At 45.7% G+C, this 26,114-nt stretch overlaps 2 protein-coding genes across 14 annotated transcripts in view; one reads left to right on the top strand and one right to left on the bottom strand.

Annotated features, from left to right (window-relative positions):
• PDGFRL (platelet derived growth factor receptor like) overlaps window positions 1-15,603 on the top strand; it is a 59,359-nt gene extending 43,756 nt beyond the window's left edge. The window contains exons 3-6 of the mRNA XM_026508450.4: window positions 4,971-5,122; window positions 9,456-9,749; window positions 13,670-13,809; window positions 15,140-15,603. Of these exons, the coding sequence (XP_026364235.2) occupies window positions 4,971-5,122; window positions 9,456-9,749; window positions 13,670-13,809; window positions 15,140-15,328 (775 nt within the window). The 3' untranslated portion in view covers window positions 15,329-15,603. The remainder of the gene's footprint in view (window positions 1-4,970; window positions 5,123-9,455; window positions 9,750-13,669; window positions 13,810-15,139) is intronic.
• Window positions 15,604-16,286: 683 nt separating this feature from the next.
• The window catches only part of MTUS1 (microtubule associated scaffold protein 1), a 167,239-nt gene continuing 157,411 nt past the window's right edge, over window positions 16,287-26,114 (bottom strand). For 6 of the 13 annotated variants that reach the window (XM_048226315.2, XM_057303514.1, XM_057303515.1 and 3 more), the window contains 6 exons: window positions 25,556-25,661; window positions 24,275-24,348; window positions 24,038-24,133; window positions 21,653-21,769; window positions 19,046-19,143; window positions 16,287-18,552 (listed from right to left, as the gene is read on the bottom strand). In XM_048226315.2, coding sequence (XP_048082272.1) covers window positions 18,339-18,552; window positions 19,046-19,143; window positions 21,653-21,769; window positions 24,038-24,133; window positions 24,275-24,348; window positions 25,556-25,661 — 705 coding nt within the window. In that variant the 3' untranslated portion in view covers window positions 16,287-18,338. The remainder of the gene's footprint in view (window positions 18,553-19,045; window positions 19,144-21,652; window positions 21,770-24,037; window positions 24,134-24,274; window positions 24,349-25,555; window positions 25,662-26,114) is intronic. The other 7 variants (XM_048226309.2, XM_044387538.3, XM_057303510.1 and 4 more) reach the window with 3 other exon arrangements.

The following is a 26,114-nucleotide window of genomic DNA, read 5'->3' as shown; positions in this document are numbered from 1 at the left end:
TTCCCTTGGGATGCATGCCTGCTACTTTGTGTATGTTGAAATCCTTCTCTTCTCCCAAGACTCTCTCAGCCCTGAAATTTTTCCTGGTTACCCTCCTTGGACTTCCATGGCATTCTGTATAGGAGAACTTGAGAGGAGGAAGCTGTTTAGATAACACTGTGTCCCTTACTCTCCACTCTGGAACCTCCCATTGAATTAGCACTCATTAAGTATTTATAGAACTGCTAACTAATTATTTTGTAATCCAGGGTTTCCTCCTGCTCTTGGCTTGTAGAGTCTACGGAAAGTTTAGGAGCATGAACCCCACCATCATTACCTGGTCACTGCCCCAGGTGAGATCCACAGTGGTCCCTAACTTGGAGAGCTGTCAGCCTCCTCTTCTATGTCCCATGATATAGCCTTCTTACCACTCCCCCACCCTCACCCCCCCCCACCCGCTCCTGAGAAGAGAGTAGCATGGGCAACATGTTGGAAGCTTCAAGCCTCCATTGATGGGGAGGGACTGTTTGTAAAGGCCACAGGACCCTAATGGAAGGCATACACACACCTGTGCCTGCACATAAAGAGTCCTAAATTTTATTTTTTTTAAAGATTTTATTTATTTGAGGGAGAGAGAGAGAGAGAGAGAGAGAGTGTGTGTGTGTGTGTGTGTGTGTGTGCGCGCGCACGAGCACGCAGGAGCAGAGGGAGGGGCAGAGGGAGAAGCAGACACCCTGATGACTAGGGAGCCAGACTCTCGGGGATTGATCCCAGGACCCCAGTATCAAGACCTGAGCTAAAGGCAGATGCTTAACTGACTGAGCCACCCAGTTGCCCCACAGTCCTAAATTTTAAACACTCTGAAACTTGGACTTGTCCAACACTGAGCTCACTGTGGGCCAGGTCTAGAAGAGAAAGATCTAGGCTGAGGTGTGCTGGGATGTTCAGAGCTGCCTCCAATTAGGGTAAAATCTGCTTATCTTAAATATAATTTGGGGGCACCTCTTTTTGCTCCAGTCAAACTTTACACCACCCTACTAGTCCATTCCTAGGGATTTGTTAAGTGGTTATAAAAGAAGGGGAGCATCCTTATGTGAAGTGTCCCCCAGTTCTTTGCGGGGCTCAGTGAATCCTTGTCCCCATTTCACTGTGCAGACTCTGCCCCCAGAGGCCTTAGGTCGTAGTCCGTCCCTTTGGGTAGCCCACTGCTTGGACTATGTGAGACCATTAGAAGAAATGGACATTTTAAATCCAGGCATTTAAACTGTAATCCTGCTAAATAATTTGTTTCCTGCTTCATATTGTTTGCATGCAAGAGGGGGTGGAAAAATCCAGAAATGTTTTCCAGTGCATTTCCTTCCTTCCACCCCCAATCCTGCTAAAGATACAGCATGCAGGTTTCATGGCAGTAGGGTTATTCTCAAGTGCTAAATTTTTATGTGTCCAGTGACTTTCCTGGTAGCAATGGCGTCTTATATTTCTATCACTACAGTGCTAGCAAATGTTGGGTCCACAGAAGGTGTTTATCAATTACATACTGATTTTGTACCCCAGTTCTGAGCTCTATAGGGAATGTGGTCAGATATTTTCATCCACCTAGGAAGACATCCACCTCTGTTTTCTCTCCACCTTTCCATTTTTTATCCGCTGGAAGCCAGTTCTGTTCTCACAACTGAACTTACCCTTTTGGTCATTGCCAAAAACTTTCATTGTGCCAAGTGAAGTGTGTGTGTGTGTGGGGGGTCATGAATCTCTCTTAAAGGCATCTGATGGTCTGCAGCATCCATTTCTTTTTTTTTCTTTTTTAAAGATTTTATTTATTTATTCGACAGAGATAGAGACAGCCAGCCAGAGGGGGAACACAAGCAGGGGGAGTGGGAGAGGAAGAAGCAGGCTCATAGCGGAGGAGCCTGATGTGGGGCTCGATCCCAGAACGCCGGGATCACGCCCTGAGCCGAAGGCAGACGCTTAACTGCTGTGCCACCCAGGCGCCCCCTGAAGCATCCATTTCTTGAATCTTCCTTGATGATACTTTCCTGATTCTTCTATCTACGTTTCCTTTTCCGGTTGGGCCCCTAGTTTGGCTCTAGATTTTGTCCTCAATCCTCTCTTTCCTGTGCTTTCTCTTGTTGAGTTCATCCCTTCTTTTAGCTTCACTCCTACTCCTCCATAGAAGCTCCTCCAAATACAAATCCGGCGCTGTCTCCTCTGTGCCCCAGCTTGTGCTTCCAACTGCCACATCACCCGACATCCACACTGCAGTGCCCCACATTTCATCACAAATTCTAAATCTCCATGGGCGGATCTATTATTTTGTCTACTCTAATCTCCTTTCTCTTCTCAGTGATTCCATCTCAGTTGGTTAAAACCCCATTCTGCCCATCAAAGAGAAATACAAATTAAGTGGTCTTAATTCTTCCACCTCTCATACCCAGTCTGTCCTATATGTCCCCCAGGAAAACGTGCCCTGAATTTTGCTTCCGTTCCCAGCCAGCAGCCAGCCTGGCCCCAGCACTTGCCTTGCTGTTCATCACAGTGACAGGCTCTCAGCCTCCCCCTCTTCCTCCTGCCTCTCCTACGCCTGTTCTCCTCACTCTTGCCCTGGCTAAGGTGGGCTGTCACATTCCACCTCCAAACCTGAGGATGGTCCCTGCTGCCTGTTCGCAACTACATGCCCCGTGACTCCCCACCCCCTCCCTCTGTCTCCTCTGTGATGATTGCATTAAACCCTCAAATTAGTACTGAGTGCCTTCTACCCACTGGGCACTCAGGCCATGGCAGTGCAGTCAAACAAGCAGACCAGGTCCGTCCCAGCGCTCCTGGGGTTGTAGTTTCCTGAGCAAGTGAGCTCACTCCCCTGCCACTCCAACCCGGCTTTCAAAGGCCAGCCTGTCTCACTCCTCAAAGCTGCCTTCAGCCTCTTCAACCCACAGGGATGAATCCCTTTTCAGACTTCCTACTGTTCTTGTTGTGAATACCCCTTTAGTTATTCTCTGATCCTTTCATGTACCTTAGTCTTAACCCCTTACCTGGATTGTAATACCTCTGAGGTCCACTCTTTTTTATTTGCTGTGCTATCTCCAATGTTGGGCATGTATTACGTGTCACTGTTGTAGTGGTATTCATAGTAATTACTACTAGTCTGCAATTATATGTGATTAAGCCGTAATTAGAATAAGACAACCTGACCTGGCGTGCAGAGCTTTACATGCATTTGCTTATCTAAGGGGTGACTCTTCCGCACATACTTAATTGACTTGTTTTTGACTCAATGTCCCCCGGCTGTGGGTCTCAGGAGAGTCACTTCTGAGACTCAGTTTCTTCATCTGAAGTACTGGGAGCTGGATGCCTTTTTTTTTTTTCTTTCTTTTTCCATTCATCACTGGGTGGGTGCCTTCTTTTTAAGATTCTTTCCAGTTCTAACCCTGTGGTTCAGTTCAATTTCAAAGCACTCATTTCTAGGGAATCTTTACTGTGTCCTCTGCACAGATGCAGTGCTTAGGGATATAAAGCAAATACGGCGCAGTTCCCGCCCTCAAAAGTTTGTACCATCCGTTGTAGTAACAGGAAGCTCTGGGTATCTGAGGGGTAGAAAACAAAGGAGCTAATTACGTCACTAGGAGAAATCGAGAGTTGATTCTAATTAAAAGCTTCCTGAAGGAGGAGAGATTTCCGTTCAGTGGAAAGGAGGCAGTTGATGGAGTGGGAGTTCGGAGGCTCCTCTTGGCAGAACTGGGGGGCAAAGCAGCTATTCGGTGATGAAGCAGAACAGGGCTGCGTTTAGAACCAACAAGACATTTTGTTGCGTGCTAAACTTAACACGGTGAGCACACTGATGGTGCCGCAAAGTACAACAGGAGAACCTCAATTACATCACAGAGATACGTGGATCCCAGAGGGGCGAGCCCTTTGGATATTGGAGCTGCATCCTCAGATCAAAACCATTTATTTTGGCAACCCTGCATGCAGAGTCTCATAAGACACAGGGAACGTCTGTTCCGTTGATACGTCTGGCCTCCTGTCACAATATAATAGAATTAATCGCCATTATCATCCGCTAATAATAGTGCTCAATGTTAATATTTATGTCTCTCCTCATTTCAGAAGGAACTGAAGCAGTTTGCAAATATAGTCACATGCAAGAAGATAAAAATACAAGAGATATAAAATGAAAAAATGAGAAATACTAGTGTGTGAGGCCAGAGGAAAAGTTAAGTGCCCCAAAGTTCTAAATACTGTACCAGACATAGGCTGCATAATTGGGGCTCAGCATCTTAGCAACCAAGCATTTTTCCCCAAAGGAAAGTTTTTATTTGTATTTTAATAATGTGGCAGCTCAGCAATTCCAAGCTTATATTCAGAGATTTATCCTTGTTGATCCAAGAGATTTTGCATACAGGATAATGCTAGGTGCTTTCATTCATGTTGACTGTTTATTTTAAAGATTTATTTATTCCAGAGAGAGTGTGTGCGAGCACGATGGGAGGAGGGTCAGAAGGAGAAGCAGACTCCCGCTGAGTGGGGACCCTGACGGGGGGGGGGTTCAAATCCTGGGACCCGGGGATCATGACCTGAGCCCAAGGCAGCCACCTAACAGACTGAGCCACCCAGGCGCTCCTCGACTGCTGTTTAAATGAACTCATTAGAAGCAAAAGCTGAAAGCGAAACACCTGCCCAAGGCTTTGTGGCTGAGTTTCTGTGGCTGTGGGGCTAATGCACCAGAGATGTTACTCAGGGGAGGCCCCAGAAGTTCCTCTAGTTATAAAACATAACTTATTATTTGCTTCCTTTTAGAAGAAGCTTCTCTCTCTGACGACTCCCCTCCCCTACAAACACTGTTCCCCCAAGTAAGCTTTTAGTAGTGCGTGCCATCTGAGAGAGGACAGTCTGCCAGGAGCCAGCAGGGTTGTCCCTGCGGGAACAGGGGAGCGGAGAGTGCGGGCTGCGAGGTCCCTGGCCAGGTTGTGAGCCGGCTTTGCCTTTACTGACAGCGTGAAGCAGAACGAGCGCTATGGCCAGCTGACCCTTGTCAACTCCACCGCGGCGGACACGGGCGAGTTCAGCTGCTGGGCTCAGCTCTGCCACGGCTACGTCTGCGGGAGGGATGAGACAAAAACAGGCTCCACCTACATCTTTTTTACAGGTAAGCCGTTTGGTGTGTTGGTGGGATTCTTCAGAATTCCGGACTTGGCCCAGAGTTAGTGTCTCCAAATATCTAATAAGGACGATGAGAGCGCTCCCTGTTGGCCAGGCTCTGTCAGGTTGTCTCCCAGGAACCCTCGAGGACGTGATATCATTTCTATTGCTTTCATGGAGAAGTAGAGGTTCAGAGAGATGAACTACGTCCTTAAGGTCATACAGGTCAGTGGCAGTCCCAGAATTTGAAGCCAGTCTGATTCTACAGTCTGTACCGGCATTTTCCAATATGGCAGCCACTAAACATGTGTCAATCTTTATTTTTTATTATTTTTTGAGAGCGCATATATGCAAGTGGGGGAGGGGGAGGAGCAGAGGGAGAGCGAGAGAGAGCATCTTAGGCGGGCTCCGTGCTCAGTGCTCCATCTCATCACCTTCACATCGTGACCTGAACCAAAATCAAGAGTCTGTTGCTTAACCCTCTGAGCCATCCAGGTGCCCCCATGTGTATTTAGATTTAAATGGAAATTATTTAAAATTAAACAATTTAAAACTCAATTTCTGAGTGGCACCTGCCAGGTCAAGTGTTCCTTTGCCACATGTGGCTGGTGGCTCTCCTCGTGGCCCCTGCAAACAGAGAACATGCCCATCATTGCACAAAGTTCGATTGGACGGCATTGCTGCAGACTCTTAGTCACTGTGCTCTCAGGACCGATGATGACCTCCTTTCTGGAGCATTGCTAGTCAGAGGAGGCTTAGCTAAAGGCCCCCTCACATTTGTTCTGAGGAGTACTGTGAGCTGAAGTTTCCTGAAGGTTGTGACCCTTGTGGCTCCAGCCCCATCCCTGTGCTAAGGGAGGTGCCTGAAAATGTGCAGGTCAGAAGGAAACCTCTTCTCTGAGCAGTGTTGGGTACACGCTGTCTACACTCTGAAGTTTGGGGCATGATGTTCTCTTCAACAAGTTCAGAGGTGAGGAACAGCTTTCGGGAATCTCAGAAATGCCACCCCCTGGTGCTGCCATTGGCCTTGGCGTTTCGGGTGAAGCCAGAATGCTTTCTTCGTGTCTAGGCAGGGACTTTCATGACCTTTGTCTACACCCTGAATCCCTCCACCTTTCACACCTACGCTGACTTAGCTACTGGGACCCTAACGATCGTAGGCCCTGGCCAGCAGTGAGTACTTTAGCAAAATCGTATGTATTTTCCCTTCCCTCCCACATTGCTCCTCTCCAGCAGAGCACTCTGCGATTTTGGAGTCACAGGTATCTCATTCCATTATCACCACACCCCCAGGAAATAAGCAGAAGCTAGTTTACCATCTCTGTTAAAGAAATTATGATGCTGACACTGAGACTTGAAAGGGCAAGGTGACCTGTTCAGTGTGCCATGACTGGTAGTGGGGGAGAAAGAGTCAACCCCTGTTCTTCTGACCTAGGATCTAATGTTCTTACTGCCCTGATCCACTTCTAGGAAGGTGATGGGTAGCTTGATAAACAGGCAGAAGGGCAGTAGCTAGCATAACTGGTGGGTCAGGAGGATTGCTAACAGTTGTTCATCGGTAATCCCTCGTGATCCTCATTCTGGAATGTGCTGTGCAGAATTGCCCACATGCCCTTAGAGCCTGTTATTCTGGACAAGAACTGATACCATATTTCAAATGGCAGAATGAAGATGTCTTGCCGTGATTCGCACTATTACATCTTCCTAGAACATCGGGGTTTGAATTGAGATTTTGAACTGAAGACCTCCCTCGAGCACGATGTCCCGTTAGGGTTAAGGGCTCTCTTGGCGTTTTGGAGCCGGGTCCTCATTCCTAATTTATGGGAAGCTCTTCAGTGAGTCACAGGAAGGCCAAAATATTTACTTCAACTTTAAAGAAACCTGGATCAAAAAGGGACATGACCTAATGCGTTCTATCATTTTCTCTTTTCTCAGCACCAAGCCAAGAGACCAATTGGCTTTTCAGTAGAAGGTTTAGCATTTATCGTTTCAGGCATGGGTGGGTTTGCAAAACCAAGATGAGCTGTTACGGAAGCTGAGCTTCCCGCTGCTGGCTCTGATTCTTTCAGAACATATGCTTCCTCGCTACCCACAAAGAGAAATGTCTGGCATTCATTATGTTTGCATGTTTCCCAGAATTTGCAAACACTGTGAAGCCTTTTTCTGACTGTTGTTAATTTGTGCAATTTCTGATGAAGCAGCTGCCACATATCTAATCTTTATGGGGGGGTGCTATCAGAGGGTCTTTTTTCCTCTAATTTTTTATTGAAGTAGGATATATGCAAAGAAAACTACACAAATTATTAGTAGCTCAATAAATTATCCTCAAATGAATATACGCATGCAACTACCACCCAGGTCAAGGAGGAGAACATTCCTGGGGCGCCTGGGTAGCGCAGTCGTTAAGCGTCTGCCTTTGGCTCAGGGTGTGATCCTGGCGTTCCGGGATCAAGCCCCACATCAGGCTCCTCCGCTGGGAGCCTGCTTCTTCCTCTCTGACTCCCCCTGCTTGTGTTCCCTCTCTCGCTGGCTGTCACTCTGTCACATAAATACATAAAATCTTTAAAAAAAAAAAAAAAAAAAAAAGAGAACATTACCAGCAATAGGGCTTTCTCATAGCAAAGGCTTGGGCACCAATGATATGTAGTAAAACCATATTAATGAGCACTTTACTGAATATGGAGTTTGTTGAAATTTGGATTTTAATTTATAGCCTATTTATTTTTGGAAATCTGAATTTCCATGTGTTTAGTTTTCTTAAAGTAACGCCGTCTACTTGAGTAGCCACAAACATGTTTGCAGGGTCATATGTAATCTAAAATTTTTAAAATGAACTTCAGGAAGTTTTTTGTTGTTGGTAGATGAGATCGACTAATTACAAATATGTTTTTTCTGTTTGTTAAAGCAACTGGTGTGGGCACTTCCTTCATAGACTTACAGTACAAAACGTAAGACCACATCTTTGTGTTCCGGAATTTGGACTGTGCACTTATTCTACTAGCTTTGTTTATTGGTTCAGTTTCCTCTACAAAACCTTTAATTTAAAGTTGCCTCTAAATCTTACAATCAGAAATTCTTGAAGGACTTTTGCTCAGAAGCTATCTTTACCACTCCAGATTCTTCTCTCTACTCTATGGGAACACGTGGGTTTTAGATACAACATTGACCAAGGTGCCCCTTAACTAAGCCTGGAAGTCAATTTATCATGAAGGTGACACAAATCCGCCAGCACCATAGAAAGCCTTGGAAAAGATGGAGACTCACAGAGCCATGACATATTCCCTCTTGATCCCAGAGTCAGGGAAAGACCTCCATGTCCGTGAACTTGGCACTCATAGCCAAAGAACTCTTGGCCCATGAAGACATTTGATGTTGTGTCTAGGAATTCTGTCCCCAACCTAAAATATCATATGACAGTGGCACCCAGAGGGCTAGTGAAGGAGAAAGCCAAGAATAATTAATTGTTTCAGGAACATGGTAGGGAAAAACACTGGAAACAATTTAACAATTGTTGGAGTATAATTAAGTTCAAAGATTTCTCTTAGCAGTCAGCAGTTACCATAATATTCCCTCACAGAATCATCCAGAAAACAAAGGATTTAATGTCCCGTGCCAAAAACAAAACCCTAACCCACAGTCCCTTGACTATCCTGAGGAACGAACGTATGGGCAAGCTGGTCCTTGTTTCTCTCATTTCTGTAGGATCAAATGCCATCATCTAGAACTTAAAATACAGGGAGAGTGATTTCAGGGCAAACAGGAGAATATAAGAAACTGACTGAATTTCCCAGCCTAGTGTTAGACAAGCAGAGCTCAGAACTGAGCTAGTGGCTTCCTCGTCTGCCCTTACTTAATTCTCTTTCCATTGACCTTGGCAGGAATGAGTTCCTCTGGGCTGTAAGGACAGGTGAGGATGACAGCACCCTTGCTGGGCCAGGCCTCTCAGAGGCTCTGCTGTGCTGGGGAACCATTCCCAATGGGCAGTTACAAGCATAGGCTTTGGGGCTAATTTCTCCAGAGACACATCAGATTGTTCACAGGTCGTAACACTGCTCTTAACATAAGGAAATCAGTCTCCTTCCCTGCTTCCTCAGTGGGCTAATTCATGGGCCTGGTTTGTCCTTGACCTAATACTTTTTTGTTTCCTTTAAGGAGATGGGAAGTGAAATCTCTTTTACAAAAAAGGAAAAGCAGTAAAAAATAGCTTTTTCTATGCATAAGAACTTAGTATCTGAGTATATTGCCAGTTCCCTCTCTGTGCCCTGAGAATGTAAAAATCCTTAAAGCACTCTTAACCTTGTTTCTCCAGAATAAATAAACCTCTGCCTTTCCCTTTGCAGAGAAAGGAGAACTCTTTGTACCTTCTCCCAGTTACTTTGATGTTGTCTACCTGAACCCGGACAAGCAGGCTGTGGTTCCTTGCCGAGTGACTGTCCCGTCAGCCAAAGTCACCCTCCACAGGGAGTTCCCTGCCAAGGAAATCCCTGCCAATGGAACTGACATTGTTTACGATGTGAAGAGAGGCTTCGTGTATCTGCAACCTCATTCTGACCACCAGGGGGTGGTCTACTGCAAAGCGGAGGCTGGGGGCAAGTCTCAGATCTCAGTCAAGTACCAGCTGCTCTATGTGGAAGGTAAGCCAGCTCCTACCACTGCCTAGAGTTTAATCTCTTCCAGCTAGTTACTATCAGTACTGATGTTCCCAGCTATGGATGGAAATTAGGAGGCACAGAATGCTGTTCTTAAAGGTTCTTCTGTGGTACCACTATTTCTAGAATTGCCCGTGATGGGACCCAACACTCCTTGACTCCCTTCATCCACTGCTCACTCTGGTACTATCTCTGTGTGATGGATCAGCAATTCTCCAGTATTCAACTGCTTAGAACATCCCCTGTGATAAGAGCATCTTCTTTGTTGTAACCAAAATCCATGGTCTCCTAAGGGCACCATCCCTCCCCAACTCAAGGTCACGTTCTTCTTGTGCCCATTCCCACTCCCTCACCCTCATCCTCTCATCTGCTGTTAGGAAGCTTCGCCCCTCTGAGTGTCATGGCTCCACCAGCTTTCTCTTCTCCTTTCCAGTCACTCCCTTTGTTGGCTCATTGTCCTCCTTGTCTCCACTTTCTGGGCGACGTTAATATCCATTTAGAGCTCATCAGGCTCGGTTCACTGACCACCTCATCCCTTCCACCTCAGGCACCCCTTCCTCAGCTCCATGTCCAGTGACTCCTCTGTGATCATCCTCACCTCCACCTTCCTCCCCACATTCTCCAGTGCCCTCCTTCCCTCCTCACCCACCGAGTGTGGGGTCCAGGGCTTAACATTGCTGTGCTCTCTGTTGGTGCCCTCAACTCCTTGCCCACCTGTTCTCCCACGGTCCAGGGAAATACCACCCTAGAGAACACGACTGTGCCCTTTCTTCATGACGAGAGCTACTGGAGAAGCCCATGGATGGGTAAAGTCAGTCTCTTCCAGTTGACCTCACTCCCCACTTCTTGACACAACTGAACTATGCTCAAATCTCTCCATTAAAAATGGAACTATTTTTTAATGTGAACATTTTAGTGAGGAGTTTCAATTCAGTGGATTCATATATGAAATACTTTTTTTTCCTCCACTTCCTTCAACTCTGCCATGTTGAAACCTGCTTTCCTAAGGGTAGTGAGGTCCACTAATGATATCTCAGTCTACTCTACATCCAACAGGCACTTTGGGTGCCTAACACTGTTCATTTAAAATCGTTAACCCCACACTTGACCTGAAGTCCGCTCCTGCTCTGTCTACCAACATACAGGCAGCACTGGTGACCTCAGCATCTTGGAGTAGGGGGTTTGTAGCAGTGGAGGGAGACAGTCTACCTCCCCTCCTCTCCCTGCTCTGGTGCTGGCCTTGGGGGAGAAGGGGAGAGGCTGCAGCCCAGAGGCATTTGTTTCTTGGTAGTATTTACTGCCCTGGCTCATCATTGAACCCAAAGGGACAGACGGGGGCTCCCACATCTTGCCATGGATAAGGAATTCACCCCTAAGCAGCCCCTGTGGTGCGTACGCCCATGTCAGATCCAACCCCATCCTCCTTTTGGACCCTCAGCTGAAGGTGTCTTCTATTCACACATACCTCTTTGCTCTGATCTGCCATGTGCTCTTGGAAAGGATATAGCCTTTGACGTCTCTATGTCCTTCTGTTCCCCCGACTCTGGAGCATGTAAGAATGAGAAACTTACAGCAGGGACACAGTCTGAGTCTCCTTCCCCCGGCAGCCCCCATGTACCATCACTCCCAGTGCTCTCCAGCTCTGGGCTGGTGGCACAATTGCAGGCAGCAAGCAGATGTCCTACTGCAGAATAACACTGTCCCCTTCCTTAACAAGTGATTCTCTTGGGGCTTCCTCTCCTGACTTCCAGGACAGAAAGCACCCCCTCGCCAGTCCGTTTAGGTGAGTGGAAGAAATGGTTCCTTTTCATGTACCACAGTCCTTCAACAGTGACTTTTCTCCCTCCAAGATCTCTTCTATGACCGGAGTGAGGGGTCTGTGTGGGGGACAAGTCATTCCGCGATGCCGCTGCTTGAGCAGCCCTGGAGAGGCCTGAGTGTCCCAATAACAAACAGTTCTCAGATGAGAATTTAGATTCCTTCGTGCCTCTTGTTCTCCGCCCTGGGACTTACTCAGTAGCCATGCCCCCCCTCCCCCATGCTGCTCCCAAGTAACTTGCAACCCTCCTTGACCATCCTCGACCCTCGGCTAAGGTCGTCTTTCTTTCACCTCACAGCCAAATTGCCTGAGAGAGTGCTCCCCATGTCCTGCGTTTCCTTCCCTCCTGCACGCTCCTCATCTGTCTTCCCAGTGTCCCACCGAATCAGCTCTTGCTGAGGGCCTTGGGAGTCCCAGGCCCTCAAATCCGGCAGACAAGTTTCTGCCTTCACCCTATTAGACTCTACCGCGCCTATGTGAAATGCCTCTTCCCTGGCCTCAGGTTTTCCTACTCTCCCCCCCAACTTTCTCATTCTGCTTTGTCAGCATTTTACGGCTCCCAGCTTGTCAGTGATGGAGGTCCACAAGACACGCTTCTTTCTCAGGCCTTGCTCTCCTCCCGGCCAGCCTCAGCCATGCCCACGCTCTGCTTCCTGTCTGCTCACTGCTAACTCCCAAGGGAGTGTGTGTGGCCCAGATCCGGGCATGCCGGCTTCACCGGATATCTGCACTTGGATGCTGCATGGACCCTGCCTCGAACTCAGGTCTTCCTCCAGGCTCTGGTTCTTCGGCTTTTCCGGTCTCAGTGACGGCACTATACTCACCCATGTGCCGGCCCAGGACTGGGAGTCACCCTGACAGTCCTGTCTCCTCCCTGCCAGGTATTTGCACTTTTTCCATCAAATCATTTTCACATCCTACTTTCCATGCCCTGTTTCTCCCCATCCTTACTGCAAGAAAAAAGTTCAAACTATCATCTTTTCCTCCTGGGACGAATGCAACTCTCTTTTGAGTTCCCCTTTCTCTCTCCATCTCCCACACCATAGCTAATAGCTAATTACAGTGTAAACCATTGACTGGGTTCCCACTTCTCTTAGACCCCTAGTCGAATCCTGCATGTGGACTGAAGGGCCTAGCTGGACCAGCCTCTGCCCTCCCCGCCCTGCAGCCTGCCTGGCCTTCGTCCACCTCCCGGCGGGGGCTCTGCACACTGTGATTCCCGGGCTGCGGCTGCCTCCCCGCTTCTCCCTCCGTGCCTGTTAAGCTCACCCTTCGGGGATTTTAATTCAAATGTTGTTCCCTCAAGCAAGGAAGCCTTTCTTGCTTTTCAGACTATTCTGAGCTTCTAGAACATGCTGGGCTTCTCCTTCATAGTTCATAACACAACTCACGTTTTACGTTAACCGTACACTTGCTGATTGTCTGCCTCCGCCAGTCCATGAAGAGAGGTCCCCAAGGGCTCAGACGCCACGTCTCTGTTGTTGGCTGCTGTAGTCCCAGCTCCTAGCCCATTGCCTTGCTCGAGGCTGCCTTCAAAATTCCTTGAGTGACCTGACCCCAGCGAACTGTTTCTGCAGTGCTGTGAAGTAAAGAGACTGCCAAACAGATGTAGTACTTGCGCCCTTCCTGCGAATGTTCTTTTCCTTCGATTCAGACATTCTCCTCTTCCCTCTGAGGATGGACAGCCACACACCCGCCTCTTCCTCTTTATCCCTTCAGCTGCCCTCCTTCCAGCCTGCCCTTCTCTACCTTCTGCTTGCTCTTTCCCCACACACTTTCTTCTCCTTCAACTTTCTTATTCCCCTTCTTATTCCCAGAACTTTGAGCCTCCTCTCCCCATGTAAATATAATGGCTGGGCCTGGGAGTCCTGGATGACCACCCCATTCCAACCATCAAGGTAAAGAGGAGGCTTCACAGGACACCGGAAGTGGTGGGAGAGCCCAGGCCTGAAGCTGGCTGGGAAGCTAGAAGGCAGGCAGAAACGTTACAGCTTTGTTCAAAGAACAGAATATACCTCAAGGTTTGTCTTCAGTGTGATACTAGTGGATTTCCACCTCACTTTCCCTGTCTCCTGCTTCCTTTCAGTTCCCAGAGGCCCTCCGTCAACAACCATCTTGGCATCCTCAAACAAAGTCAGAAGTGGGGATGACATCAGCGTCCTCTGCACGGTCCTCGGAGAACCTGACGTTGAGGTAGAATTCAGGTGGATCTATCCAGGACAGAAGGTAAGGGCTGTGCCCCGTCCCAGCCGGCTCGCTCAGCTCACAGTTTTGGCCCCCATCCCCACTCCTAAGTGAAGAGATCAGAACTTAAGAAGTGCAAGCAATGTGTTGAACTATGTAGGGGCCTGGGCTGACTGGTTTTCTAAGACATTTCAGTATAGTTACAAGTAGCTTTCTTTTAAAGGAGAGGGAAAAAGAAGTGGGTTCCATTAGGCACTTCAGCATACCCTCTTTCTATGTTATTTTTCTTCATAAGCCTTAAGCAGGGATGAGACCTGAAAGAGAAAGGAGGGGGGCCTCCCTCTTTCTCCACCCCCAATTCTGGGTCAATTGGAAGCCACTTGGTTTCTAGCTGAGGGCTCTCCCCATACAAACTATGCCCTATGGTGAGGACAGTCACCAAGTGGGTATATAAACCTAGGCCCTGGCAAAAAGGTGCTGTGAGGCCAGAGATTATTTTAAAATAGACTTTCCATAAGAGCAACAACCACACATTTAGCCCCTGCGCCTGTTTTGCTACCACCATGGAATAATCCCTTCCTTGCCAGAAGAGATTTAGCCTCCTAAGACATACTCAGCCCCTGAGCCCGAAGTGTATTGGCTACTATGATTGGTGAAAATAACTCTTCCCAGGGAAAAGTAGTTTCCTGGGACTAGGTATGTGTTTTCACAGTGTTGTCACACTTTGAAGATATCAGTAATTTTCAACAGATTTTTTTTTTATGAGCAGAAAGTGTATTTATTAATACTGGTAATATTACAGTTATGTTAAACTAACCCAGAACATACTACATTCTTATCACCAAAGTTGGATGAAGCATCTTAAAAGTGACCATCTCACTTTCTAGAAATAGGGAGTTATGTCATCTAGGGCATCCTGTTATCCAGCCTCAGGGTACAACTTTTCTCCCCACTGGAGTCCTTCGGCATATTTGACTATTTCTACTTCTCCCTCCTCCACAATGAGGAGCTCTTATTCATTCACAATTGCCTTTAAAATTCTGTGACTAAGAACTATTGAGCGGGCAATGTGAAGAGGAGAGCAGGGGAAATTTTTATCCACGTTTTTTGCCTAATGCCAGTTCCACATTCTTGGGAGTTCCAAAGAATACGTTTTATATTAAGTAGCCACTTACCGAGGAGCAGCAAGAGCGTGCCGAACAGTATAATGTTTATACAGCATAAAAGCTCCCCTGTGCTACGCATACCAAATAGTCGTTTATAAGTATGTAGTTTGTGCTCTGAAAACGCCACGCAACGGTGTTGGGGGAATGGGAGCGGTTTGTAGCGGCTTGTGGCTTGAGTTACAGTGCGTGGGGATGTTGTTCAACAGGATGAAAGGCCCGTGACAATTCAAGACACTTGGAGGCTGATCCACAGAGGACGGGGGCACACCACAAGAATCTCCCAGAGCATCATGACAATCGAAGACTTTGAGACCGCTGATGTAGGATATTACATTTGCACTGCTCAGAATCTCCAGGGGGAGACGACGGTTGCTACCATGGTTGAGTTTTCCTGACTTGGAAAATGAAGTATAACGAGTTGATGGAGAGTTCATTTGTGTCCATGACCCGCTTTGGGGTTCTCTTGACTAATGTTTTGCCAGAGGCTGATGTCAAGTGCCAAACCCCACCCCCTGCCCTGTGAGTCAGACCCAGACATCCAAACTAAAAGGAAGTCATCCGGTCTAATAATAGAAGTGTTAACTCCTCTGGCAGAGAGCATGTATTTTGATCGCTTACCTATCTACATGCATTTCTACTTTTTATAATTAAAAAAAAGCATTGATATTAACCTTACAGCCTCGTTTCTATTAAATGAGCAAGTTTTTGTAAAAAATACAAAATGAGCTAACTGTTCATTTTTTAGGTTGGTTTGAAGTACATCCACAGGACTTGTTGGCAGCAATGTTTGGTTCACTATCCAAGATTCTATTTGATATCACCACTACGACACATGAGGATCTAAAAATGGAGTAATACAGGGTTCAACTATATCTACAATACAAGCAAAGGTATCAAAAAATTACGTAAACTTGCCTTTTTAAGCTGCTGCACTCAAAAGTACTAGTTCTAGATGAGTCATTCTAGAGTAGGTGTTTTTAAAAATTTAACTTTCAATATAAAATAGATTTCCAGATCAAGGAAGACTCAACTTCATTTAGGCTTTTTTTTTTTTTTTAACCATCTTTAAAAATATTTAGACTTTAGCTGTTCCCATTTTCTTACCTTATCTAGCAGACATTGTTAAAATCAGCCCAAATTTCTCCAATATACATAGCTGGGAATTCAGAGAAGCTTACCCTGTCAATCTAGCTCTGAGAGCCTGATTTCAGCCCGTGACCAGTTTTGTCGTTGCATTGGAAGCTCTTGGGAAACAGCTGAAGAGGAGACAGATGGTCACCTGGGTCTTGAGAAGGGCTAAAAAGTGGGTGACACTTTGGAGGGTGGAGTAGGTCAGAGGTTGAAATTCTTACATGGAATAGTCCAGCATTATTTATTTGATCAAAGTAAAATACACTTTCCATCACTACAAACAGCACAACTACAGTTTACATATCCATATTTTTATGACGTGCCAACATTGTGCATCCTACATGAAAAACATTTGGTTTGAAAAAAAATCTTAAAGTTCTCTGTTTTGTTTCCTATCTACTCTCCTGTTGCCTCCCATGCTCTGAAGATAATTTGTATTAAAGATTGATTTCCCCAGACACCTAAATGCTATGGAGGACAGCAAGGAACAGCACGAGATGTCCCATGTAGGAGATGGACGGCAAACCCAACTTTGGCTAATGGCATTGAAAACGACTCAGAAGGGCAAGCAGAGAGCTATTCCAGGAGGTGGCAGTGAACCTATATTCCCATTTACCAGAAGCAAACATGGAAGGTTACATACATGATAAACTGTCGGAGATTAAAGGCTACAGACACCATCACTAATAAAAACAGCCATGCATCATGAGGGTCAGTTTGCTATGTAGTGTACACGTAAATGAGGACTCAAATAGCCACCTCTACCATCCCGAATCCATTCTTACACTATAGGAGTTACCTGTATAGCCACGGACATCAGCGACTCAGGTTAGTAAATACTGACGTGCAGGGAGAGGGAGATGAAGCCACAGTTCTTCCTTCTACTTCTCCGCCCAAAGTCTTAGAACGGGGGGAGGTAATAAGTTCTGAAAAGAAACTGAAATGCAGCGTGGAGGGAGTTGTGTATACCGCGTTTTCCACTCATTGACCATTCTGCTACTTTTTCAAGGATCGAAGCATTCCTCAAAGGGCACGCGGAAACTTAGCATTCTCCTCCCCCAACGTTGCACTAAAGCCTGCTTCACTGCCTTCAACGGGCTGCCCCCCACTCCTCAATAAGCGAGGACTCCTACTTTACCTTGTTCTACTAGCTAATGACTTATTCTTCCTTCTCTCTAGGGTTCCCCGAAATTTGTACTAGGAGATCCTGGCCTTGGTTTATTTGGAAAGTAGTTTTGGCACTTTGATGATGCGCTGGCTCTGGAAAAGCGTATTCCTTGTCCCAGAGAAAAGTAGGTAGGAGGTAGAAGGTTTGCTTTTGTGGCTCTGGTAAGAGGTGGGGCAGTGGGGGGTGGGTGGAGAAGAGGAAGGGGGGAAGTGAGGAGAATGGGAGAGCAGATAGTTTCAATCTGTGGGAATAGCTCAGATCAAGGTAAAAATAAGGCAGATGCACTGGTACTGCCCTTTCTCTTTATACAGAGTTTTAGAAAAATTAGGGTTCTCTATTTACGCATAGCCTGAGAAAATAGATTGTAGTATCATGTTAGGTTCACATGGGGACATTAAAAATCTACAGAAAAAATTAGTTTCAAGTGACACTGCCGACAAGTCACTCCAGAAGGATGCAGAGCTGTATAGACGTGGACGAGTCAAAGCTTTTCCTGCCATTACTGCTCCCCACGGTCAAGGGCTGAGCCGAGGTGGTGGCAGAGAATCGTAAGTCAAACGACCATCGTTCCTCCTCCTATGGCTTTTGCAGCAATGCGTACACTGACCATTATTAGTACATACCCGGAGATATGCAGCACTTGACTTTCAACACACAGCAAAGGAGGCAGCGTCAGGCACGTGACACTCCGTGCATCCGTTTCATTCATACATCCCCACGCAGACCAAAACAAAAATCAGAAGGTGTCTGTGGTGAAGAACATTATAAAGGTTATAAATCTTTATCTTAACAGGCCCCTGAGAGTTTTTTCCCCTTATGCTAGGTGAAAAAGGCAACGAACAAGACCCTCTTGTTCTTTAAGTGCTTTGTGCAACAGCGTCTGTGTAGATCCGTTCTGAGATCTGTGGGGAGGAGGCTCCTGGACGGGGTCCAAGCCTGCCTCCCGAGTTCCAGTCTCCAAGGAGCCTCGGGGGTGGCGACTCTGCAGTTCCAGAGGGGTCCTCACACGCCCACTACTGTAGTTCTTGCTCCCATGAGCGTGGTTAGGGTCAGTCCCGCAGACCTGTACAAATGCTTTCGGACAGTCTCCCAGCTTCCAGAAAGCGTCATCTGGGTGAAATGCTGGGGCTGGGGAAGGAGCCGGAGTTCCTCGGTGACTGGAAGGGGATGGCGGCGGACGTGGGGGACCTCTTGGGGCTGCACAAGTCCCCGTTGTGCAGTTTCCACAGCAGCTCCTCGTTCTCCATGGACAGTCTCTTGTTGACCTTGGACTCCTTCTCCAGTGACTCCTGCAGAACGGCCTGCTCAGTGGAAAGCTGCCTTAAAGACAAAAAAGCCACAAATCACGTGGATCTGAGTTCAAAGGAACTTGAAAAAATTCTTACTATTTAAAATTTGAGCACCTGAAACAATCCCTTTGGAACAAAAGGGGGTCCTGCCTGGGGCTGCTGGAGAAACACTGGGAGTGTGAGAGTAAGCCCAAGGGAAAGTACCTTTGGGGAGGAGTTCATAGTGGGCTGGGTGACCCTACCACAGCTTTTCTTCATCTCTTATGACTCTCTTACGCTTGGGGAGGTTTCTTACTTGGCCTTATGATGCTCCTTCCCTGAAAGCATGCTCAGGGTCAGTAAGCCACAGACCACAGTGGCCCACGCCGCTGGCTCCAATCCTATTTTCCACATGGAAGTCAGTAACTGTTTTAACCACCCACTTCAGTCCCATTTCACAGTCCACACGGGTGGAGTGTGGTAAGAAAATAACACTTGTCGTTCAAGGAAGGGAGGCGCTCAGGAAAAATAGGACAATTTTTTACCTTGAAATCGCCATGTGCTTGTCCATCCGAGCTTTCAATTCCTCATTCTCCTGCTGGAATCGCTTCAGTTTGTCAACCAACGCAGTGTTGTTGTCCGCCTTGGTGCAAATGAGAACGCCAACACTTATACGCTGTTTTAGAACTGCCCCTGAGAACTGGTGCACCCGGGCAACACCGGGGGCTGCGTGCCTCTTCCAGTGTCAAGGTGGTAAAATGACCACAGCGGCTAGCCCGCACTACAGCTTCCTGTAGTAAATTCTGGAGAAAAAAATCCCCATGTTCAAAGAAAACTCAGAGTAGGCCAACAGTTGACAATTCTTGGCAATGTCTACTATGGCCTTAAACATGGTTTCCAGTTTCTCTGTAGCATTTACCTCGGGGTGGCCATACAAAGCTCCAATTCACCAAGCTTTGTGGGGCACCAATTCAGACAAGGAGCACTCACTATGCAAAGCCTCCCTCCTCAGTCCGGTGGAAGGTACATTTGTTCTCCTGCTGGCCTGCCCAGGCTAAACTTTCAAGGGAAACAAATGGATCAGGGGACAGATTCAAGGCTAAAATCCCAGAAGACATTTAACCACTTAACATAATGAAGAGCTCATTACATCCCATTACTTTCTAAAGGTAAGATTTTATTATCGCTGAGGCGGTGACATCACAGCTCTGTCAGAATTAATTCTAATCCCTGTCTTTGCAGTGTAGGACTAATCCACTCTGATAATGACTCTTGGTTGGGAGTGCTACTGTTAACATTTCCAGAAAGTGCTCGGGATAAGCCAGTCAGGTGGAATAACTTTCCCAAAAATGAGACTGTAAGAAAAAGGGAGCCTTGGAATTCAAGGAATTCCCCACATGAGGTGGGGAAATCTGGAATGAGAGACTGGGCAGGGATTGGCCTGATAGTATCATCTCATCCAATTCCTCCTTTTACAGGAACTAGCCCTCATATTGCCACACAGTTAACTAACCACTGGCAGAGCTAGTTTTCACACCAAACCTTTCGTACTGAGAAAGCCTCCTTGCTTTCTCTGAGTCTTATTTTCCACAAAGGCTCAGAGCTTACAAATACAAGCATACCTCATTTTATTATATGCCACTTCCTTGTGCTTTGCTGGTATTGTGGATTTTTTATTTTTGTTTTTGGTTTTTTTGTTTTTATAAATTGAAGATCTGTGGCAACTGCATGTCAATCGATCAAGTCTATTGGTGCCATTTTTCCAATAGCATTTGTTCTCTTCAAGGTCTTTGACACATTTTGGTCACTCTGGAAATATTTCAAATTTTTTCAATATTATTACATTTGCTATGGTGACCTGTGATTAGTGATTCCAACTCACTGAAAGCTCAGATAGTTAGCACTTCTTAATTAAGGTATATACATTGTTTTTTTGTTTTTTTAGATATGCTATTGCACACTTTACGGACTTTTATAGCACTGGGAAACCAAACAGTGCACTTGACTCACTTTATTGCAATATTGGCATTGTCGTTGTCTGCAAGCAAACCCACAATATTGTTCACTGAGGTATGCCTGTAGATAAAGTAACCATGAGTTTACCTGTTCTGTCAACCCAATGTTAACTAATACCAATGATACCTCTCGGGCATGGCAAGAAACAAAAATATTTATGGGTCAACAAAAATTACAGTGTGTTGGTAATTTTATAGCAGAGCCTGTTCTCCATGTATGTGGTATTTTTAAAAGTTGGGATGCAAGAATGGCTAGGGGGCAACACATTATTAGCAGGGTGACCGGCATCACCAGTGACTGTGAGATCAGTGGAGTTATCAGGCTTGATGGAACAGGATGACCTTTGGCAGGAACTGCTATCTATACTAGATAGACTGTTAATAAACCATCAGAATTCTTCTTTCCTTCCTTTAAAAGAAAAATCAAAATTGCCTGGCAATTCCAAGTGCCCATATATCCCGATGGGGGCTTAGCCCTTACCTCTCTCCACAGTGAGGTAATGGTGTCTCTAGAAGAAAATGGAACCAAACCAAACGCCAAAACCCAAACAAAAAAGCAAACAAAGAGTGGCCTCCAGGCTCCCTGTTGTCCAGAGCTGGTTTGGGCTTGAACAAGGCACCCGGTCACTCAACAATGAATCACTCATAACTGGGGGACAAGGGACAAGCACAGTGAGGCAGCTGGCACAGTCGAGGGCAAAGTACAGCAATGGCTGGGGTCACTTAAGCTGCCTTGCCAAACCCTGCCTACTTGCAGACTCCTGGCTCCCAGCAGCCTTGTTGCGGGGCTGGGCACACCACTCAGATAAGGACTTCTCAGCAACTTGTCACTGGCTGCCATCAGTGTTCTGTCCTAGAGGCCACAAACTCCACTTCATTCATATTTTTCATAATGTTTGCATTTGTCCAACCAGATTAATTTTATGAGAGCATGCCTCTTCTGTCACATTCTAATTCCCGAGAAAGAGGAAGAATTTAGATAGCAAAGTGAATTGCCCTAATGTGATGCATGTACATATTCAACTGTTTGGGGTGTAAGACCCCAGCTCAGAGTTGGTGATATATTAAAGTACTGATTTTGCTCAGTTCCTATGACGCAGACATTGTTCTACTGGGTAAACTCTGAAAGAAACATACCAGTTTCTCCATTTTCATTAGCTTGATGTCCTGCTGATGGAGTTTCTCGTTCTTGATCTCCAACACGGCTTTCAGGCTTTCTAACTCTTGCTCCAGGTACATGAGCTGAGGGTTCTTCTGGAAGAGACACAGCAGAACACAGCTCTGATTATTTAACACACGTGGTTAAATTAATAGAAGTTGTCTTTGATTACACTCAGAAATCGGGCAAACAAGTAGCAAGAGACTTCTAACTTTCTTAAAGCAGCTTCAGACGCAGAGGCAGAAAAAAGGGTTCTCTAGAACAGTAATTTATCTCAAAGTCTTTGGTTATAAGAATGAAATAAAACATTTCATCTTTGAAAATAAACATTTCACTCATTTATCAGGAACTTAACATGGGAAAACATTGGTCACACCGAGTATTTTCCTGGAAGAGAAAAAAACCATTGCTTACAATACAAAACAACTCTGGCCAGAGACGAGGCCACTGCAAGTCCTTTCCTGGTGTTTGGAGGGAGAAAAGGGAACAACTGTTCTCTGTCAACAAAGTCAGTAACTGATCAGGAATGAAAAGGCAGTGCATTTATAGAGCTCTCTGGAAAACCACAAAGAGACAATAATGTTCTGCATCTTTGGGATTTTTTTATGATGGGACTATATTGACCTGTGACACCCCACTCCTATATGGCATATAGCACTTGCACTATTAAAATTCTGTGCAAAATAAACACTACATAAGGGAGACATCCTTTTAGAGTACACCACCAGGGTGGAGTCCTGACTCCCTGATTTCTGGAAATCCAAGTGTACTATCCAAAACCTACCAATTAACAGCGCAAGATCTATGGATCAGATGTTTAATGAGGAACTTTCTCAGACAAGCATCAGCGGGGCGATCATCCCAACTATACTTTGGGGCAGTAGTTAATCCTCTGGACCAATCCTTAGGGCAGATCAGGGAATGGGTCCTCGGGATTACTTATGCAAACCCCTCACTCCACTGGAGAGCGTGATTCCACAACGCAGGCGACCCGCTCAAGGAAGGTGCCAGAGCTGGAAAGGGCCAGGGTGGGCGTAACACCCAAGCCTGCAAATCCAGGGCTCTTCCCCAAATTTCATAGGCCTCAAATACTCATATCCTCTGACACAGGATTTGTTATCTTTAGGGGGAAAAAACCCCCATATCTCATTTTTGTTAAAAGGAAATAGTACCATTTACTCTATCCATTTTTAAACTTCGAGCATTCACGGCCCTGTTCCCACCACACCTTTGCCGACTTCTGTCGTTGCAGTTCCAGGAAGCTCTTTACAATCTGTTCCTGGAACCACTTGTAAGGTTTACACCCTGCATCTAAGTCTAGATTTTTTTTTTGAAATTGCTGCTTTGTCTAAGAATCTTCCAGAATAAATAGCTTTGAAGTTTCATTGGCTATGACCTCATCTCATCTAATTGTATTCAAATGTCCAGAGGGCGTCCAAAGACATCCGCAAGAGATTTCACTGAGAGACCCCTGCACAAGCACTTTCCGAGCTGGCAGATTTTAAGTGGCAAAAGAGCTTAGCTTCTGCAGTTCCGTGCACAAATATATGGAAGGAAAATGGTGGTACTGAAGACAGAAACGGAAAAGAAATTTTTTTCTCAAAAGTAAGGTGGGGGCCAGGTGAGTAAGGATACAAGTTGCAAGAGAAAGTTGAGCTTACGAAATAAATGTGTACTTTTCCAAAGTGAGGATTATCTATATGACATATTGTTCAGACATAAATAGGAATGAAACACACGCACATATTACAATATGCATCAATCCTGGGAACATAAGCTGAGCGAAAGCAGCCAGACACAGAAGGCCACACAGAACATTCCATTTACATGAACTATCCAGAATCGGCAAATCCATGGAGACAGAAAGTAGACTGGTGGTTCCCTAGGGCTGGGGGATTTTTGGGGAGTGGGGAGGAATGGGTACAGGGTTTCTTGTTGGGGTGACAAAATGTTCTGGAAATAGATAACAGTGACCAATGCACAACTTGTGAACCACGGAACTGCACATTTAACAAACGGTGAATGTTGTGGTATGTCAATTATATCTCAATATACCAGTTGGTTTAAAAAAAAAAAAGTGTAGTCTTCACGTGAAACCCTGACCCTCGCTGACAGTTTTCTTGTCTTCCTGTAGTTACCAGCTTAGACTACTTCCAAGGTACTGGGCTTCCTCTGTATGTCAGTTCTTGGGATTTCTAAAAAGCCACCAGTAAACAAAGAAGCCAGTTTAAAAATCACTCTGCAACATATGAAAGGATTCCAAACCCGTTATCACGTCTCTAACTACCGAACATGTGGTTGACCCTCACAGACAGCCGAGCAGAAGAGAGCTCAGTAGTGATGGAAAAGCGCACACGACTTACTAAATTTGCTTTCTCTCTTGATATTCTTTTTTGTTCTTCTGATTTCAACTTTTCATTTAAAGCATCATTTTCACTCTTCAGATCACTGATTTGTTTCTAAAACAAACAATGAGATGTGGAGCACAAGTTAACAAGCAGACACCAGAAACAGAGCAAATGTACACAGAAACCTTACCCAAACCACACAAACCTCAGGAATGGGGTCTTTGGGGGGGAGGGTAAGTGAGACTGACCCACCTCCAGCGATTCCTGCTTCTCGTGAAGCATGTCCTCAAGTGATTTCTTTTCCATTTCATGGCTTTTCTTGATTTCTGGAAAGAAGGGATTGGAGGCAATGACATCCCATGAGATCATTGTGTTCTACAGTCGTTAAGGCGTGTAGATCTAAGAGTTGATTACGGACCAGTATGACTATGTTACTTTATATGTGTAAGATGCTTTTATAAGAATTAAGCTATCTGTTCTCAAATTAGCCCCATGAGGGGCATAGGGCAGATATTTCCATTTTATGATGGAGAGCACAGAGGCTCCCGGAGGCCAGAGGGAACAGAGCACCCTCCTCAGGGGAGGGCGCCTCCAACACTGGCCTTCACCCCCCTGCTCTGGAGTTCCTGTGTGCTCTTCCATTTGCTCTTTATGAACCAAACAGAAGTCTAAAATTAAACCCAATTCTAGCAGGAAGGAAGAACCACAATGTTTACTAAATATCTACTCTTGGCCAGTCACTTTTCCACGTTATCATCTCTGACTTCACACAACTCTCTTTTTCTGATGAGAAAGGCCTTTGCCAAAGGTGAGCCCGCCAGTTCAGAGGCTCCTCTGTGGGGTGCACGGGGCTAAGTGTAACAACTTCCGCTACCCTTTGTGCTCTTAAAGCAATGGCTCCTTCTTTTCCTTCTACTTCAGCCTTTCCAATCATGATAAAATAATTTAGAAAATATTCTTTGTTGACACAAGTGCCATCACCATTTCACGGCACTGTTGGTGTGCAAGAGTGTTGGCGAGCAAGTGTTGCTTGCACGGATCCTTTACTGTGGCCAGGATATAAACTAACACTTTTTTTTTTTAAATTTTTTTTATTATATTATGTTAGTCACCATACAGTACCTCCCTGGTTTCTGATGTAAAGTTCCATGATTCATTAGTTGCGTATAACACCCAGTGCACCATGCAATACGTGCCCTCCTTAGTACCCATCACCAGCCTATCCCATTCCCCCTTAACTACCCAGGACTTCAGGCAGTAAAGAACAACTACTACCAAAAAGGCCTTTGGGTTCTTTAAAAGTTCATCCTATTTCTTAAAAGGCTGGCATTTGTGATGAACTATTATTTGCATCCGAAGGGGAAAAGGGCATCTGTTAACAATGAACAATGCAAAAAGAGAGCAAAAACACTCCAAACTGAATACCACAGGGTACTCTCTGGAAGGGAAAGTTATGAATCATTTCCTTTTTAAAACATATCACGCTGTTCCAGTAGATCTGCTTCTATTAAAAAAAAAAAAAAGCATTCTTGCCTGAAAGGGAGGTTTCATAGGCCTTCTTTAGCAATTCGATTTTCTCTGAGTGGCTAGCTTCGATTTCTAATTTAGAGGTTTCATGGGCAGCATTTAAGTTGTCAAACTAGAAGGAAAAAAAAAACAAACAAAAAATTAAGTCTTGAGTAATAAGCAGCAGTATTAGAGACTTGACACATATGCGTGCGTTCAAGTTAAAGGGCTGCCCAACACATGGCAAGAACAGTCCAACCTGGATCTGCCCCTCCCAATTCTCCACTCTGTTCCCCTTCAGGAACACCAACACACAGGCTCTCCAGGGTTCACCGATGCAAACGGCCAAGCTCATCATAAGGTTGACATTATGTCTCATGGTGATAGGACCACGTACGATCCATGCCTGTCATATTGGTCTTTATATCCTCAGCCCCTAGCTTGTGCCCGGTATATAATAGGTACTCAGTAAATACTTACTAAATGGAGAACTGATTTTAAAAGGAAGCAAGAAAATTAAAGAGAAACTTATGATACATTATTACATGAAAAATATGGATTATTCAGTGTCATTTTAGAAGAAATG

Source organism: Ursus arctos, unplaced genomic scaffold, assembly GCF_023065955.2.
Source record: "Ursus arctos isolate Adak ecotype North America unplaced genomic scaffold, UrsArc2.0 scaffold_27, whole genome shotgun sequence".
Classification (NCBI taxonomy): domain Eukaryota; kingdom Metazoa; phylum Chordata; class Mammalia; order Carnivora; family Ursidae; genus Ursus; species Ursus arctos.
Note: the sequence above shows the minus strand (reverse complement) of the source record. Positions and strands in the feature narration are given on the sequence as shown.